At 38.2% G+C, this 15,034-nt stretch overlaps 1 protein-coding gene across 1 annotated transcript in view; it reads right to left on the reverse strand.

Annotated features, from left to right (window-relative positions):
- Top1 (DNA topoisomerase I) overlaps positions 1-15,034 on the reverse strand; it is an 86,074-nt gene that overhangs the window by 8,410 nt on the left and 62,630 nt on the right. The window contains exons 10-16 of the mRNA XM_021644349.2: positions 12,776-12,897; positions 11,877-11,999; positions 9,180-9,367; positions 8,837-8,981; positions 2,333-2,476; positions 1,337-1,522; positions 537-605 (exon numbers count right to left, since the gene is read on the reverse strand). Of these exons, the coding sequence (XP_021500024.1) occupies positions 537-605; positions 1,337-1,522; positions 2,333-2,476; positions 8,837-8,981; positions 9,180-9,367; positions 11,877-11,999; positions 12,776-12,897 (977 nt within the window). The remainder of the gene's footprint in view (positions 1-536; positions 606-1,336; positions 1,523-2,332; positions 2,477-8,836; positions 8,982-9,179; positions 9,368-11,876; positions 12,000-12,775; positions 12,898-15,034) is intronic.

Genomic DNA, 15,034 nt, shown 5'->3' on the forward strand with positions numbered 1-15,034 from the left:
TAGAAACTGGGGTAAAAGTCAAACCACCCTTTCCCTTACAGCTAGGAGTCACTGTGCCAGTGCTGTCACCATCCTGTCTATTACTGCCCTGTCCTTCAAGAAGGAAGTTAGCCAAAGAGGGAAAATAATTCCAGAATGCAGGATTGCATGCCTTCCTACAAAGTACTTCAATCCTGAGCAGTTCAAAACAACAAATTTGTTCTTTCCTATAAAGATCTCTCCCAGTAAAGAAATCAAAGTCTTATGTCTCTAGCACAGGCAGCTGGAAATCTCATAAAAGGATCAAAGAAACAAAGTTTTATGTAAGGCTCAACTCCCTCTGCCTCAAGGTTTTGGTAGTAATCCACAACAGAAAGATGTCTGATCCTGGTTATAGATGCACTGTGTGCCCCAAGGGAGGAAGGGAGTGTAAGATCAGCACTGGGAAAGCTAGAATAAACGGGCAGCTCAAATAGCCTTTGACAACTTTTCTCATCCTTAGGAGTTTCATCCTAGGACTGCCTGGGACTCCAGCCTAATGTCCTGTGTCTACTCACATTAAGTCGATCAAAAAGATCATCTTCGGGCTGCTTGTTCTCCATAAATAGTTGTAAGTTCTTAAAAACCTAGAAGAAATTAAATTTTTTAAAAATAATATCAAACACAAAACTTTCAAAAAAGAGAAACTACACTAAGACCACTCATATATATACTATATACCCAAATTCTTGCTTTGTACTGTAAATTTACATAAATACCTAGGTATCTCTTCTGAGCCATTTGCACCCTTTAGTGTCACATATTTCCAAGAACAAAAACACTCCCTTATAATCAAACTATGTTTATTTACCTTAGATGCACAATTTAATTGTTACATACAGTAATCTAGTGGATCAGAGCAGTAAGGGCCTATATGCCTATCTCATGGTCTAGAGTGATAGATTCAGAGATCTGAGAACTGAAAGATTACCATTTTAGTCAGTTGGGAATTGGCCTAGGGCTTAGCAAAGGCACAAGGGGAGAAGTGTACACCGTGACCAGATGATGCTGTGATGTGCTTACATCACTAAAGTGGTTGGATTCAATCTTACATTGCGTTTTCTCTAAGGGCTAACTCTCTGTAGGCTGTATTATAAACTGCTTTCAGTGATGACCTCACATTCACAGCAATGTAGCAGAGGTTGTAGCATGGGGCTAAATGAGGTACACAACACACCAAGCAGTTTCTTTCTTTGATACCATTTTTGCTAGAGTCCAGCGAAATGAAAAGCATACAGAAGCAGTCAATTATTTATATAATTTGCTGAATGAATAAGTAAAAAAGCATGCCAAAGAGGAATAGGACACATGAACTTACTCGTTTCTCAACTGGGACTTTGTTATAGTATCTGATTGAGTCCTTCCCGGGAAAGTCAAATTCCACCACATATTCCTGACCATCCAATTCTGGGTGTAGATTGATGTGCTCCACTCTAAGTGAACAGCAACCCACAGTGTCTGCCGTCTCTCCTTCTTCCTTCTCATTGCCTGCTCTCAGAGCAAGCTGTGCAGAAAAGGGGATGGGGTTGTTAAGAAAGAGATGAGCATCAGTGAAGAGACAACCACCTATGAGCTCTAGGAAAGCCCACACCAGAAGCCCCCCAATTCTTCTGTAGATAAAGCATCAGTCTGCATAGCCTAGAAACTCAGATCCTACAGTGTTATGAGTCATATGAAAGCGACAGGAATACCCAGAGACCCAAGTTTCTCTACTCCATCCTTAGAATAAAGATAGCAGGAAGGGAGAAAAAATTATAGCAATGCAACAAATGAGAACAATTTTTCCTTTGGACAGATAACTTTTCTGAGTACTAAGAAACAAAACTTGATAGCACTGCCTTTTAAACTGTAATTATAAAAAAAAAATCATATTTTTTAAAAATTTTATAGGTTATAATCATCTCATTTTAAAAGAATGAAATGGAAAAGAAATACCAAAATTCAGTGCTAGTAGTTCAAGCAGTGGTTTGTGTAACTTCTGATTTAACTGCATACAAATAAAAAAGTGTGTTGGATTTTGACATAAAATAAGTACTTTTTCATTACAGGTTATGGTCAAAATGCCTGAAAGCATCAGTTATTAAAAAAAAAAAGTTCAATTTATGCAGATCTTCTTGTTATAAAAACTGTACTCAATAGCAAACATACCATGGATGCTTCTTTCTTTGTATCCGCATCTATTTTTCCCACTGGGCTAGATTTGATTGTAAGTCACACAGCAGAGATACACTCCGGATGCCTGTACTTACAGAGTAGACACTCCCTATACCTGCAAATAGAACTGTTCAATATGGTTAAAGGAACCCGCTCCCACCTTATCAATGAAGTACAGTGCTACAGCTCTCTGCCGAACTTTCATCTCTTTGGACTTCCAGTCTTCCCGATACTGATTTCGGATCTTGTCCACACACTTCTTCAGCCGCCGAGCAGTCTCATACTTCTGCCAGTCTTTCTCACCCTGCAGAGACAAAGAGTGGAGGAGTAACACACTGAATATTCAGAGCTCTAAATCCAAGAACAGAAACCAGAGCTTAACCAAGGCTGAAGAGCATAGAATTGAAGAGAAAGTCTAAGACATTTAGCCTGACAAAAATACATGCTGCTCTACATTCTGTCTAATTGCTAAGAAAGCTTTCCAATCTATAAAATGCTCACACTCTAGGGAGAAGCCCACAAAGCTGTCCCTAAACTGACTTCTGTCAACATAAAGGATGTAAGCATCCCCATTCTCTCATAAGCACTGCAGCCTTGCTTTGGAATCTAAGATCCAATACTGGTTTTCTGCTAACACTGAATTCCATTAAATTCAAGACAGAATTGAGTTTTATGGACATATCAAAGAAACAGAACCCAAGACTACAATATGTAATTTCCAAGGAACACAATGACTTCCATGAACAGCTGTAATTATTCACCATTTTCTCACTTCTGCTTTTAAAAGTGGTCTCTGATTAGACTGAGGGGGGAAAAATGTTTCTGGTAGCACCTTCCTGCCTTCTTTCTTTCGTCTTTTTTTTTTTTTTGAGACAGGGTTTCTCTGTGCTGACCTGGATTCAGAGCTCTGCCTCCTGAGTGTTGGAATTATGCACCACTACCACCAAGGTGTTTTTTGTTTTTTTGTTTTTGTTTTTTTAAGAATGGAGCTTTTAGCACAAAGTTGAGATAAGATTCTAAGCCCATAAAGTGTTATGAAAATGTTAACATATGTCTGTGTATTATAAAACCTAACCAAGAATTAGAGCTCTAGGCCTGAGGGGTGAAAGCACTACTGTGATTTTGCTAAATAGATATGGTACCAAGCTGTCTTCTAAATATATATCTCTACTAATTATATGAAGACTGCAACTGGTCAAAATATAGAAAACAAGCGTCTGTGGTATACTTAGCCATGAATGAAACCCCTATCTCAAGGTTCAGGAAGCACTATTGAAAGTGATGAAAAGACTTTAAGAGGCACAGATCAGGAAGTACTGGGGGCGAGGTGTCTTTTGGACATGCCAGGGCCATTGTGCTCAGGAACTCATAGTTGTGGTTGCATGCACAGGATCAAGCCAGTCAATTTTCCATCACAAAGTGGAGAGGGATACACAAGCCCTGACTCCTAGCTGAAGAGATATTGACATTTGGTTGCTGCTAGTATATATCTGTGGTGTTTTCTTTTGAGGTGTAGTCCCTGGTGTCTTTCCCATGCCCAGAGTGGACGGGCCCCACCCATGTATGTATCGGCACCACTAATTCAACTGCATGGGTTACTAAAACAAAAAGACAGCAAGTTGAGAGAAAGATGTATATGGAGGGAATCTGGGAGTAGTTGAAAGTGGCAGGTTGGGGGTTATCTAAATATATTATGTGCATGTATGTAATTCTGTTTTTTTTAATTTAATTAATTACACTTTATTCACTTTGTATCCCCCCATAAACCCCTCCCTCCTCCCCTCCCGGTCCCACCCTTCCCCTCCCTTCTTCACACATGCCCCTCCCCAAGTCCACTGATAAGGGAGGGCCTCCTCTCCTTCCTTCTGATCTTAGTCTATCAAATCACATCAGGAGTGGCTGCATTGTCATCTTCTGTGGCCTGGTAATGCTGCTCCCCCCTCAGGAGGAGGTGATCAAAGAGCAGGCCAATCAGATTATGTCATAGGCAGTCCCTCTTCCCATTACTATGTAATGCACTTGAACAGTAAACTGCCATGGGCTACATCTGTGCAGGGGTCCTAGGCCATTTCCATGCCTGGTACTTGGTTGGAGTATGAGTCTCTGGGAAGACCCCTGTGTTCACATTTTCTGGTTCTGTTGCTCTCCCTATGGGGTTCCTGTCCTCTCCAGATCTTACTATTCCCCACTTCTTACATAAGATTGCCTGCATTCTGCCCAACAGTTGGCCATAAGTCTCAGCGTCTGCTTTGATAGTCTGCAGGGCAGAGCCTTTCAGAGGCCCTCTGTGGCAGGTTTCTAGGTTGTTTCCTGTTTTCTTCTTCTTCTGATATCCATCCTCTTTGCCTTTCGGGGTGGGGATTGAGCATTTTAGTCAAGGTCCTCTCTCTTGATTAGTTTCTTTAGATGTACAGATTTTAGTAGGTTTATCCTATGTTATATGTCTATATGAGTGAGTACATACAGAATAAATAACAAATATTTTAAAAAAAACTGACATTAAGCAAAAGATTACTGCTACCATTCTGAATGGACCTGCAAACAAGGATTAATAATGTCAAGTAAGAAAAACCAGAGAAATTCACACAGGCAAAGAGTTTTACAAGATGCAAAACTGACTATATAACACTAATAAAAGAAAAGCAGGTTCTTAAGAATCCAAGAATCTGGGGCTGGAGATGGCTTAGCAGTTGAGACGACTTGGGTTCAATGCTGATATCATAAGTGGCCTGTGACTCCAGAGGGATCTGATGCCTCCGACTCTGTAGTACTCAAATGCACATGTCCCCCACACAGACATATTGGTAAAATGAATACATGGAATTAAAAAAAAAAATTAAACCAAGAATTTCTACTCTAATTCTTTGATCCTACAAAGGAGATGAGGTGGTACTGATTTCTTTTTCTATATTCTTGATTTCTACCTGATAAAAAAGGACCTGACCCATAGGACCACATGAAATCTTTAAGACATAAGAACTGTGGTCAAGGTAACCAGCTTCCTCTCAAGGAGGAATGGGGGCTACATGGAAAAAGGGTTCTTCCAGATCTTAACAAATGCTCAGAACGCAATGCTTATTTGGATGTGCTATGGAGTCATCAACATTTCCCCACAATTATGTATGTACTATTTGTATGGGTTTGTTTAGCTTTAAAATAAGAGGTTCAATAACTATTAGCTGTCTCATTTCCTGAGAAGCTGAAAATTTCTCATTGATTTCTTCTCTAAGTACAACTTGACATTTAAGAGAATGAATTAGAAAAAATACAATACAAGCTGTCCTCCTATGCAAAACAATAATGCACCTCAACCCCAATTTCTTACATAAACTACTACCAACAAGACAGCTGAAAGGTTCACCAAAATACACTATCTAGCCAGGAGTGGACTCTTCTCATCATTCATTTGCATTGGTCTATCTCAATGATTTCTGTGGGTATAAGGTAGCAGTTAGGCAAACAAAGTTTGAGAAAGTCAAATAATTTACACAAGAGACCACTAGAGCAGCTTTGCCTTCCCATGATTGGGCTCCTGGAACAACCCAAAGTTAACTCAAGAACACTGGGATGTGGGACAGGGTATGTTTATCCTGGTTGCTTTCAGTGCTGAGCAGAGTCTATTAAAAAAAAAAAAATCCACCTATAAGTCTTCCAGAGAGTCAAATTAAAACCATCGTACAAAGTCCTTTCTTGCCACTGGCAGAGATGTGCTCTCTCAAACTCTATTACCACATCAGCACATTACCGATACAGAGCAGAAAAGCAATTTGGTAAAACAAAGACATAATGTAGGAGCCTCTGGCTCCCTCTTCTCTTTCACTAGTTGGCAACCTCTCCATAATGGAGAGGAAACTAATTAGGGACAGTTATAAACCTGTGGCTACCACACTTTGTCTTAAGTGTAGATACTTATCCACTCAATAACTTGGGCAAATGGAGTCAAGACCTCAGAGAAGGAACTTAAAACCCCTGTAATCTTTGCCTATAGGAGGACACAACAACACATATTTGCAATCTATCCCCTTTTCTCCATTTTCATTGTCATCATCTGCCTTGGTCACTACGATATCTTGCCTGAAGCACAACAGCTGTCTAGAGGCCTCATAATTTCCTATTTGTGTCCAATCCAGGCTTCACCGAAAAGTAGTCAAAACATCAATTATGTCACAAGTCTGTCTTATTTTCCTTTTTAATGATCTAAGTCAGTAGCTTCCTCCTTTTAGACTTAGGATATTATTTAAAAAAAATTTTTAAACTTAAGACTGAAGTCCTGGTCTGTCTTCATGTCTCTTATTGCTCCAAATACTCCAAATATGCTGGCCTTCTTAATGTTCTCCACATATCTGAGCTCCTTCTTATGGCAGAGATTTCAAAAGGTCTCATTTCTCTCTTTGGAATGTTAATTCCTTTTGTTTCTCTTTCTAGGGACAAAGAGATTCCTATTCATCATATAAATCTAATGCTAAATATTATCTTTTTGGAAAAGCCTTCCCTGACACTGAGATGAGATCAGCCCCAAGGTATACTCTTCAATGTTTGTCATACTTCTGCTCAGCAGCATTTATCAGTTTATATTTATTGGTGTGCTTACATGCCATGCCTGCTAATCTTCCTGAAGTTGGTAACCTAAGTGTAAGACAGCCTTCCACTCAAAGTCCTTAAGTAGTTCTCTTCCTGGAGCAGAACAGTCTTTTCTTTGGCATGTTGCTTAAGACTGGCTACAATTTGACAGCAGGGTATCATAGGAAAGCATGAGTTACCATCTATCAGATCTAGGATTTAATTTTTTTTTTAAATTCTCATAGACTAAATTTATTCATCTATAAAGTAGAACCATGGATATATGTGTTATGATTATTAAATTCCAACTGATATAAAAAAAGCTTTTTAACACAAAAATAATACTAATCACAGATTGACAATTTTCTGACTGTGGTAAATATACATAGAATTAATTTACTATTAGTGTGACATTTAGCATATTAGTAACGTTATAATCACCACTACTTAGTAGCTGTGGTGTATGTGGAACATGTACGTGTAGGCACACATCCCTGTGTAAGCATGAGGAGACTCTCTACCTTATTTTTTGAAGATTTATTTTTATTTTTCAGGTTTTTGTGTATTCTGCCTGGATGTCTGTGTACCACATGCATGCAATGCCCACAGAGACTAGAAGAGAGCATCAGATGTCCCCTCCCCCCAAGAACTGAACTGGTTGTGCTGGGGCTTGAACACTGGTCATCTGGAAAAACAGCCAGTGTTCTTAATCACTGAGCCATCTTTTTAACCCCTCTACCTGATTACTTTCTGAACCTGAAATCTGAGCTAAACTGGCAGGTCAGGGGGCTCCCAGGATCTGCCTGTATCTGTTCCTAATACCGAAGTTACAGGCATGCATGCCTATATGTCCAGCTTTATATGGGTGCTGGAGACAAGTCTTGGTTTTACAAAAACTGTTCTTACCCATTAAGCCTTTTCCCCAAGCCCTATTTGACAGATTCTGTGTTACTTTTTACATCCCTGTATACCTCAACATATTTTCTATTTACCCTCCTCTTCTGTCTATAAGCAGTCAAGTCTGTTTAGAAGACCTCTTTAAAAAAATCTAACTTTAATCTGATTCCCTTTAAAAAGTCCACTCTGATGCTATGAATAACTATTCTTGTTTATCCACTTCTGTAGCTGTGAGCTGCTCACAAAAGGGAGCAGGATTTTAATTGTCACTTTCAGCTCTTCTTCCTGACTCAATATACTTATTCTGAACCAGAAAAACTATTTTCCAATTTATTTGAAGAAAGTATCCAGATGCTATTTTTCATTAAGAAAGTAGTGACACGTCAGAACACAGGGTATAAGCTGGAAAGCATACAAGATTTACATAGTTTTTTGTTTTTTTTTTTACCTGTGACTCTTAGATCTTGACAGAAGTAAATCCTTATAAACAAAGGTTGCAAGTCTAGCTTCAGATTCTTAAATGGAAACAGTTCCAGACTACACAGAATTAATTCCCTGGTTGTTTTTTGTGAAGACTAGCCCTCCTTTGGTTGTAATTCTTATTTCCAAAATGTCTGATAGAATAAGCCTGTAGAATTCTCCAGAATAGAGTATACAGCTAGCTGTCTTAAAAGGTCCCAAGACAAAACCTCTCAATAAGTCTAACAATTGAAAACAACACAAGTATGTAAGATGTATATGATGGGCTATCAACACATCAACACATCTAAAGAAATCTATTTAGATGAGACCTCAGAAAGCCCAAACTATAAAACTCTAGGTTTTATAGCTTGTTTCTACATTCAAAGAAAATACTTCTTACATGTCTCACATGTAGGCCAACCACTTCATCACATACTAGCCCCAGATGGTAAGCAGTGTGAATGCAAGCAAGAGCTGCATCTGCACAACCAGTATTACCAAACATACACTGTGCTTGGAACATGGTGGGATCTCAGAAAATTTCACAAATAAGATTACAATAGGACACATACCTGAAACATCTTTAGAAGGCTAACAGGTAATGCTAACCATGAAAGCACTTGTCTCCTTTCAGGGAGAGTATACGCTTTTAATATGTTAAAGTAAGTCTAAGAAAGAACACTAGCAACTCAAAAGAGAAAGAGATATTACCCCACCAAGAGGCATAGCCTATGGTCATGCTTACCTTGATTCGTGAACTGGGATTCAGCATGATGTATTTAATAGAACCTTGGATGTTCTCTGTCCAGGAGACCAGCCAAGTAACCTTGTTATCATGTCGGACTTCTTTCCACTTATGTCCTGGAGGAGGAGAAGGAACCTTGGCATCTCTGTGAAAATAATCGTGTAAAAAGAAAGTGAAAACCATATCCCCTCTTGTAACCAAAAGTGGACCCAGGTTGGGAAACCTACTCATGAAGATACTACACAGCTCTCCCTAACACTCAGAACGGTCCCAACCACCAGCGGTGAGGAAAGGCTCTGTACCTCACTCACTTCTGCCCCTAAAGATGAACCTTTGTGCTCACTTGCTACAGTTGATGATGATATCCTCAGGCATGATCCTTCTCTTCAGCATGCCCATCTTGGGGTGGTTGCCTCGGCCACGGAAAAGCCCTGGAGGCTCTATCTTGAAGTTGGCAATCCGCTCTCTATGATTATCCATAACACAAAACCCATATTCTTTCAATAATTTTTCATTTTCTTCTTTGATTTTCTAAAAGAGAGCAAGGAGGTACACAAAATAGATTCAAACTTCTGCATGCTAAGACTTACCTATTTTTATCTCTTGCAGAAGAAAGGTTGAGGTAAAAGTAACTCAGAAATGAATTCAAATAAAGGAAAATGTCTAGTGGAACTTAAACTTATATATAATAAATTGCAAAAGATTTACCAAGAATAACTGACTTTACACAGTTAACATTCTTACTTTTGTCTTTAGTAGTACTACAGACTGAGTCTACAACTGAGCTCAAGCTTCAACTCTTGATCTTTTATTATAAAGTGTATAGATTTATGAATGCCATTTATTATTAGTTTTAGCTTAGTTTTGTTTTAAGGATATAGTCTCACATATCCCAGGATGTCTTCAAACTTTGTACAAACCTGAGGATGACCTTCAATTTCTGATCTTCCTGTCTCCTCTTCCCAAGGGCTGATATTTTAGGCGTGTACCACTAAAGACACATGATTTTATGGTGTGCTGGATGGCAAAGCAAGGGCTTCATGCCCATTATGAAAATTGTGTACCAACTAAGCTACTGCAGTTGCTCCAGTCCTACCAAGGTAGTTTAAAATCTGAACAATACTATAAATGAGAAGTAAATGTCGGGCAATGAGGTAGGACTGAATGTAGGAAAAGGAGACTCAAGTCACAAAAAAAGGATATAAAGCTAATTTTTCCCCTGTAGTCTCAACTCTGTAATGATTTTTTGTTTTGTTTTGTGAAGAGTAAGAGCATAAAACATATATTTGACAGTGAACATGTAAAATTTGAACCTACACCTTCAGAATGACTGTTCTGTTTTATTGAGATGTATAGACTTTGGGTCTGGCTAATTCTAATGTGTGGTGTTATTTTTTTTCTTATTTCTTTATCAAATTTTAATTAAAAATAAAAATTCACACTATTAACTAGGGCCAAAGCTCTGTTATAGAACACTTGGCCAGTATGTACAAACTGTCATACCATTTCTTCCAACTTTTAAAAGAACACTGTCAGAGCCACTTAACTGAACAGCATTTCCCACAGGGTTTTTAAGCCCCAACAAACCTGTCTCAGACTATTTACTGAGTATGTGGTATATAGTTTTTTGTTTGTTTTCTGGGATGAAGCAAACCTAGAACTATGTGTTTGTTAGGCAATCATTTTTCTATTGAGTAAAATCCCCAACCCCACACTTTATGCTGTGTGATCCTTAATCCATGAAAGTGTGGTGTGGCAGGGAAGGGGAGGAGTTCAGCCTCTTCATCTTAACCATTCTCCTCTATCATATATACGGTGATTTGTGTTGGGACCCCCGTGAACCTCCCCCTCCCCTTCCTTGTTATTGTTTTGGCTTTAGAGCTAAGGCCAGGAGGATCAAGGGACCCAGTTCTGGGACTACAAGAATACATATAACACCATGGCCCACAGATGTATAAATTCTATGTAGTGATTAAATAACCAAGTCCTGCTCAACTTACTGGACACAGGTGCCCTTTCCAGGGAGCTATGCAAAGCAACATTTATAAAAGCTCTCTGTTATCTGGATACAGCAAACGTTCAAACTGTTCTTTCCGTTTACAAACATGAAATTAATCCATGGTAAGGGCAGTTCCTAGCACCCATGCTGTGTAGCTTAAGACCACATGTAACAGCTCCAAATCATCTGACATCTTCTGGTCTGCATGTGCACCCACACACACATGCATGCACGGTCACACAATTAAAAATAAGAAACATCTACAAAGTGAATAGACCAAATTACAGTCATTTGGAAAACTACCAAAAAAGGAACCTAAAATGAAAAAGTCTAATGGAACTTTTGCTTATTTTGTTAAGACATCATGGTTCTTCTTTGTAGTCCAGAATGGAACTTAACTTGCAGCAATCCTTCTGCCTCAAACCTGGATACTGAGATTACAGGCATGTATCAACACAGATAGTTATCAGTTAGTGTAACTCAATACTTGAAGTATAAAATAAATAGAAAATATTTTAAACTTAAAGGCTGTATAGTTTCTGTTTCCACTACTCAGAGAATATGAAAATAAATGTACATATCCATTCTCCAATTAAACCTGTTTATGAAAGCAAGCAGGCTGCAGGGGTAAAAAACACATGCTAGATACTAGAAGGATTTTTCAGCCATGAGTGTGGTTAACACTGGGAAATGGAGAGGGATGACAGTAGCTAGATATCAAAGTAAAACACCTTAAAAGAACAAGTAGATAAATAAAGTAGGTACATAGCCAGTATTATTTTATGTCTTAACCCTGAGTAACGGTAGCCATGGGGGAACAGGGCTCCCCACACTTAAACTGACTACAGTAATAAAGTTATTGATTGCCACTGAAGTACTCATAAAGCTTAGTATAAATTTAAATAAAATAATTAGACTTTACTAAGTCAATCTTTAATCAGAAAAATATGAAACTAATGAAATCAGTGTATGTCACAAGAACAAGAAAATTAGACAAGTAATCACTACTCAAAATTTCCTGCTTAGTAAGTTCTATCATACCAATTTTTCTTCCTTGCTCATCTGCTTCCGAGCCTCTGACTGGGCTTTGAAATACTGGCTCATCTGTGTAAAGTCGCATTTGCTTAGGTTGGTAATCACATTTTTCTCATCATTAGTCATTTCCTAGTTAAATGAAAAAAGGTAAAAAAAATTTAAATACATTAACAAGTCCTCCTCTTTGTGTACATCCTTTTTATTTTTTGTCAAAGCTGTCTAGAAGTAGCCAATCTCCGTAAGGTTTTCTTCTGGGGGTAGGAGTTGTCCTTTTCTAAACTGTATTCTTTTAATATATATAAAAAAAGTGACTTATAGAAAAACAAACTACTCATTTTTGGTGGGATCCTTGACAAACACAAATTTCCAAGCAATCTGGGAGATAAAGACATCAGTTACTTTAGTAATGAGATGAATACTTTCATTCTTTCTTGTAAAACTACTACTTCCACTACTCTTGTTAAATCTGACTTTAGAGGACCTTATATGGTAAATTTTAATTCAGCTTTTATTTATAATTATCCATGAAGAACAATCCTATTTTTTACATAGGCTAACATATATAGGTAAGCCAACACGGATCAAGAAAGAATAGTAGGTCAGATTAACCCTGGGCAAAAGCAAAAGACAATCCCTGTAGAAACAAACTTTTCTTTGTTCAACTGAAATTGAGGTTTTAACCTAATCTGATAAGCTCCTTCCTATAATCACATGGAAGCTAAGAGAAAGAACATATTCCTGTTGCACAAAAACCACAATATACATCTTGTACTACAATAAAACTCAGAGAAACATTCACTAAACTATGTATTAAAAAAAAACTGTTAAAACATTAATGCATAAACTACAACTCTCAGTCAACACTTTTGTGAACTATTAAGATATGAACACATGAGCCACAATACCTTTCTCCAATCTTTAAAGAAATTTTTCCTGAATATTTCCTTAGTGGTATATTCATGGTCAAGCATTTTTGCAAAGAATGTAGCTACTTCTTCTGCTTTGGGACTCAGCTTCATAACTTTACCTAAAGGAAAAAAATGGTTCCAAACAGTGAGGCATAATATTCATATTCTATGTGCACTGAAGACTGGAGAGATCTGTACTGATGGCTTACCTTTCCAAGGTGTACAAAGGTCTGCTGACACATAGTTAGAACAACAACAAAGCAACATACTGTTATATTTCTACTTATAAATTTCTCCTTCTCTTTAGTAGATATTTACCTGGGTCTTTTTTTGGAGACTATGCCAGTTAATTGTTCCCAGGTGCCTGCTCAGGACAGGGATGACCTGGAAAAGGCCCAGCCACTCTTCCTTTTCCTTTCAGCAAGCAGGGTCCTTTACACCTCTTCAATGGTTTTTAAAAATCAAATCCTCAGAAGGACTCCTGCCACTGCTAAGCTAAGCAGCCTCTGTTCAAGAAGAGGAGGAAAGGATAGGGGCAGGGAGTGGAAGAAAGGAATTGTGGGGAAAAGAAATAGGCATCTTTCTTCTTCAAAGTTACGTGGGTGGAATATGAATAAAAATATATATTCATAGCAGGCAAGCCCAGATTTCCCACATAAAAAGCCTAAATAAACTTTCCTCTAGAGGCTCATAAGACAAAAGCATAACAAGTTTGTTATAAATACCAAGTTTTTGGACCTCTATCTTATACCTAGAATCAGAAACTGCATTGTGTGTATGTATGTGTGTGGTTGTATGTATACAACAGTGTCCATGTAGGGGTTGGAGCCTTAGGTGTCTGTCCTTGCTTTCCATGGTGTTTGAGATAAGGTCTCTTTGTTCACTGCTATATATTATCCAGGATAGCTGGCACAGAGACTCATGGCAATTTTTGTCTCCGCTTCCTATCTCACCGTAGGGACATGCTAGAATTACAGACAACTGTGCTACTCCATCCAACTTTGATGTGGGTTCTAAAGAAACAACCTTAAGTTGTCAGGCTGGTGCAGCAAGTATTTTACCCACTGAGCCATCTCCCCAGCCAGCATTTTGGCAGTTCTAGTGTACACATGGAACACTGGGAACAGCAACAGGAGCTTACCTCTTTCAGGAAATCCCAATCAATCCTCAGCACGAGGTGTGGCTGGGTCTAGGCAGCAAGTAAGCATATGGAAAAGGTATTCTAAAAAAAGCCCCTGGGTTCACAAGGAAAGCCACTAAACTGATAAGGAAATTCTGGAGGAGGCCTAGATTTGTGTACTTTAGTTAGATTGTAACTGCCAGTGAAAGAAAAATACTTAGGAGCTGAAGCTACTAAATATTCAGAGACTATTGCACTTCTAGTCTATATCCTTAAAAAATTAGAATAGAAACCTATCAATTTCTATCTTTCCTTAAAAAAAACCCAACATTACAATATCATACAGAAGCAATCTATGTTATAATAATAGCATTTGGCTGCATTCTAAATGAGATTAAATATAATCCCACTGTTCACAATTATGTAACTACTACTAATAATTCAAAAATATTTATATTCATTACAGAAATCTAAAACTTAACCAGCATACTCATTGCAAAATTGAGAAGACATCTCATAATGGCTGGAAGGTACTCCTCCTGACTATAGGAACAAAGGGAATACAGCACAAAAGTGAAACTTGTATGGTAGGCAAAGATCAGCTTGGAAGACATAGTTTTAAAGGCCAATAGGTTGTGTAGTTCTTCCTCAGATTTTTTTTCAAGATTCTGTGTTGGAAAGACTCTGAGGAGACATTTCCTGCTCCACCCCATCCCTACTCAGGTTTGAACTAGAGGTTTGCTAGAAAAAATGCAACATGATTCAAATATAATTGTAACATTCAGAAGGCTGAGACAGGATTGTGAGTTTGAAGTTAGCCTAGGCTACAGAACCATCTCAAATCAAAACAAAAAATAAAAACAGATAAGAAAGAAATTTAAATGAATGTGTTCTCTGCTATATTTCATATAAACTAAATATTCAAAAGTGTTTCTATTTTCAGGGTGTCTTTGGGCTATTTCACTGGCTTTGTACCAATAAAGAAGCTATTCTGACTCATTTTGTTTTAAATGGGCTGTGGAAAGATTACATAACAGCTCCTACAGCAGAGCAGTGGGCAGAGGGTGTGTAGCTTCCCAGCAATAGTAGTACTTTGTGGAAAAGGCTGAGCTCTGGAAACGGAAACTATTGAGTCA

The sequence above is a fragment of the Meriones unguiculatus genome, chromosome 4 (genome assembly GCF_030254825.1).
Source record: "Meriones unguiculatus strain TT.TT164.6M chromosome 4, Bangor_MerUng_6.1, whole genome shotgun sequence".
NCBI lineage: Eukaryota > Metazoa > Chordata > Mammalia > Rodentia > Muridae > Meriones > Meriones unguiculatus.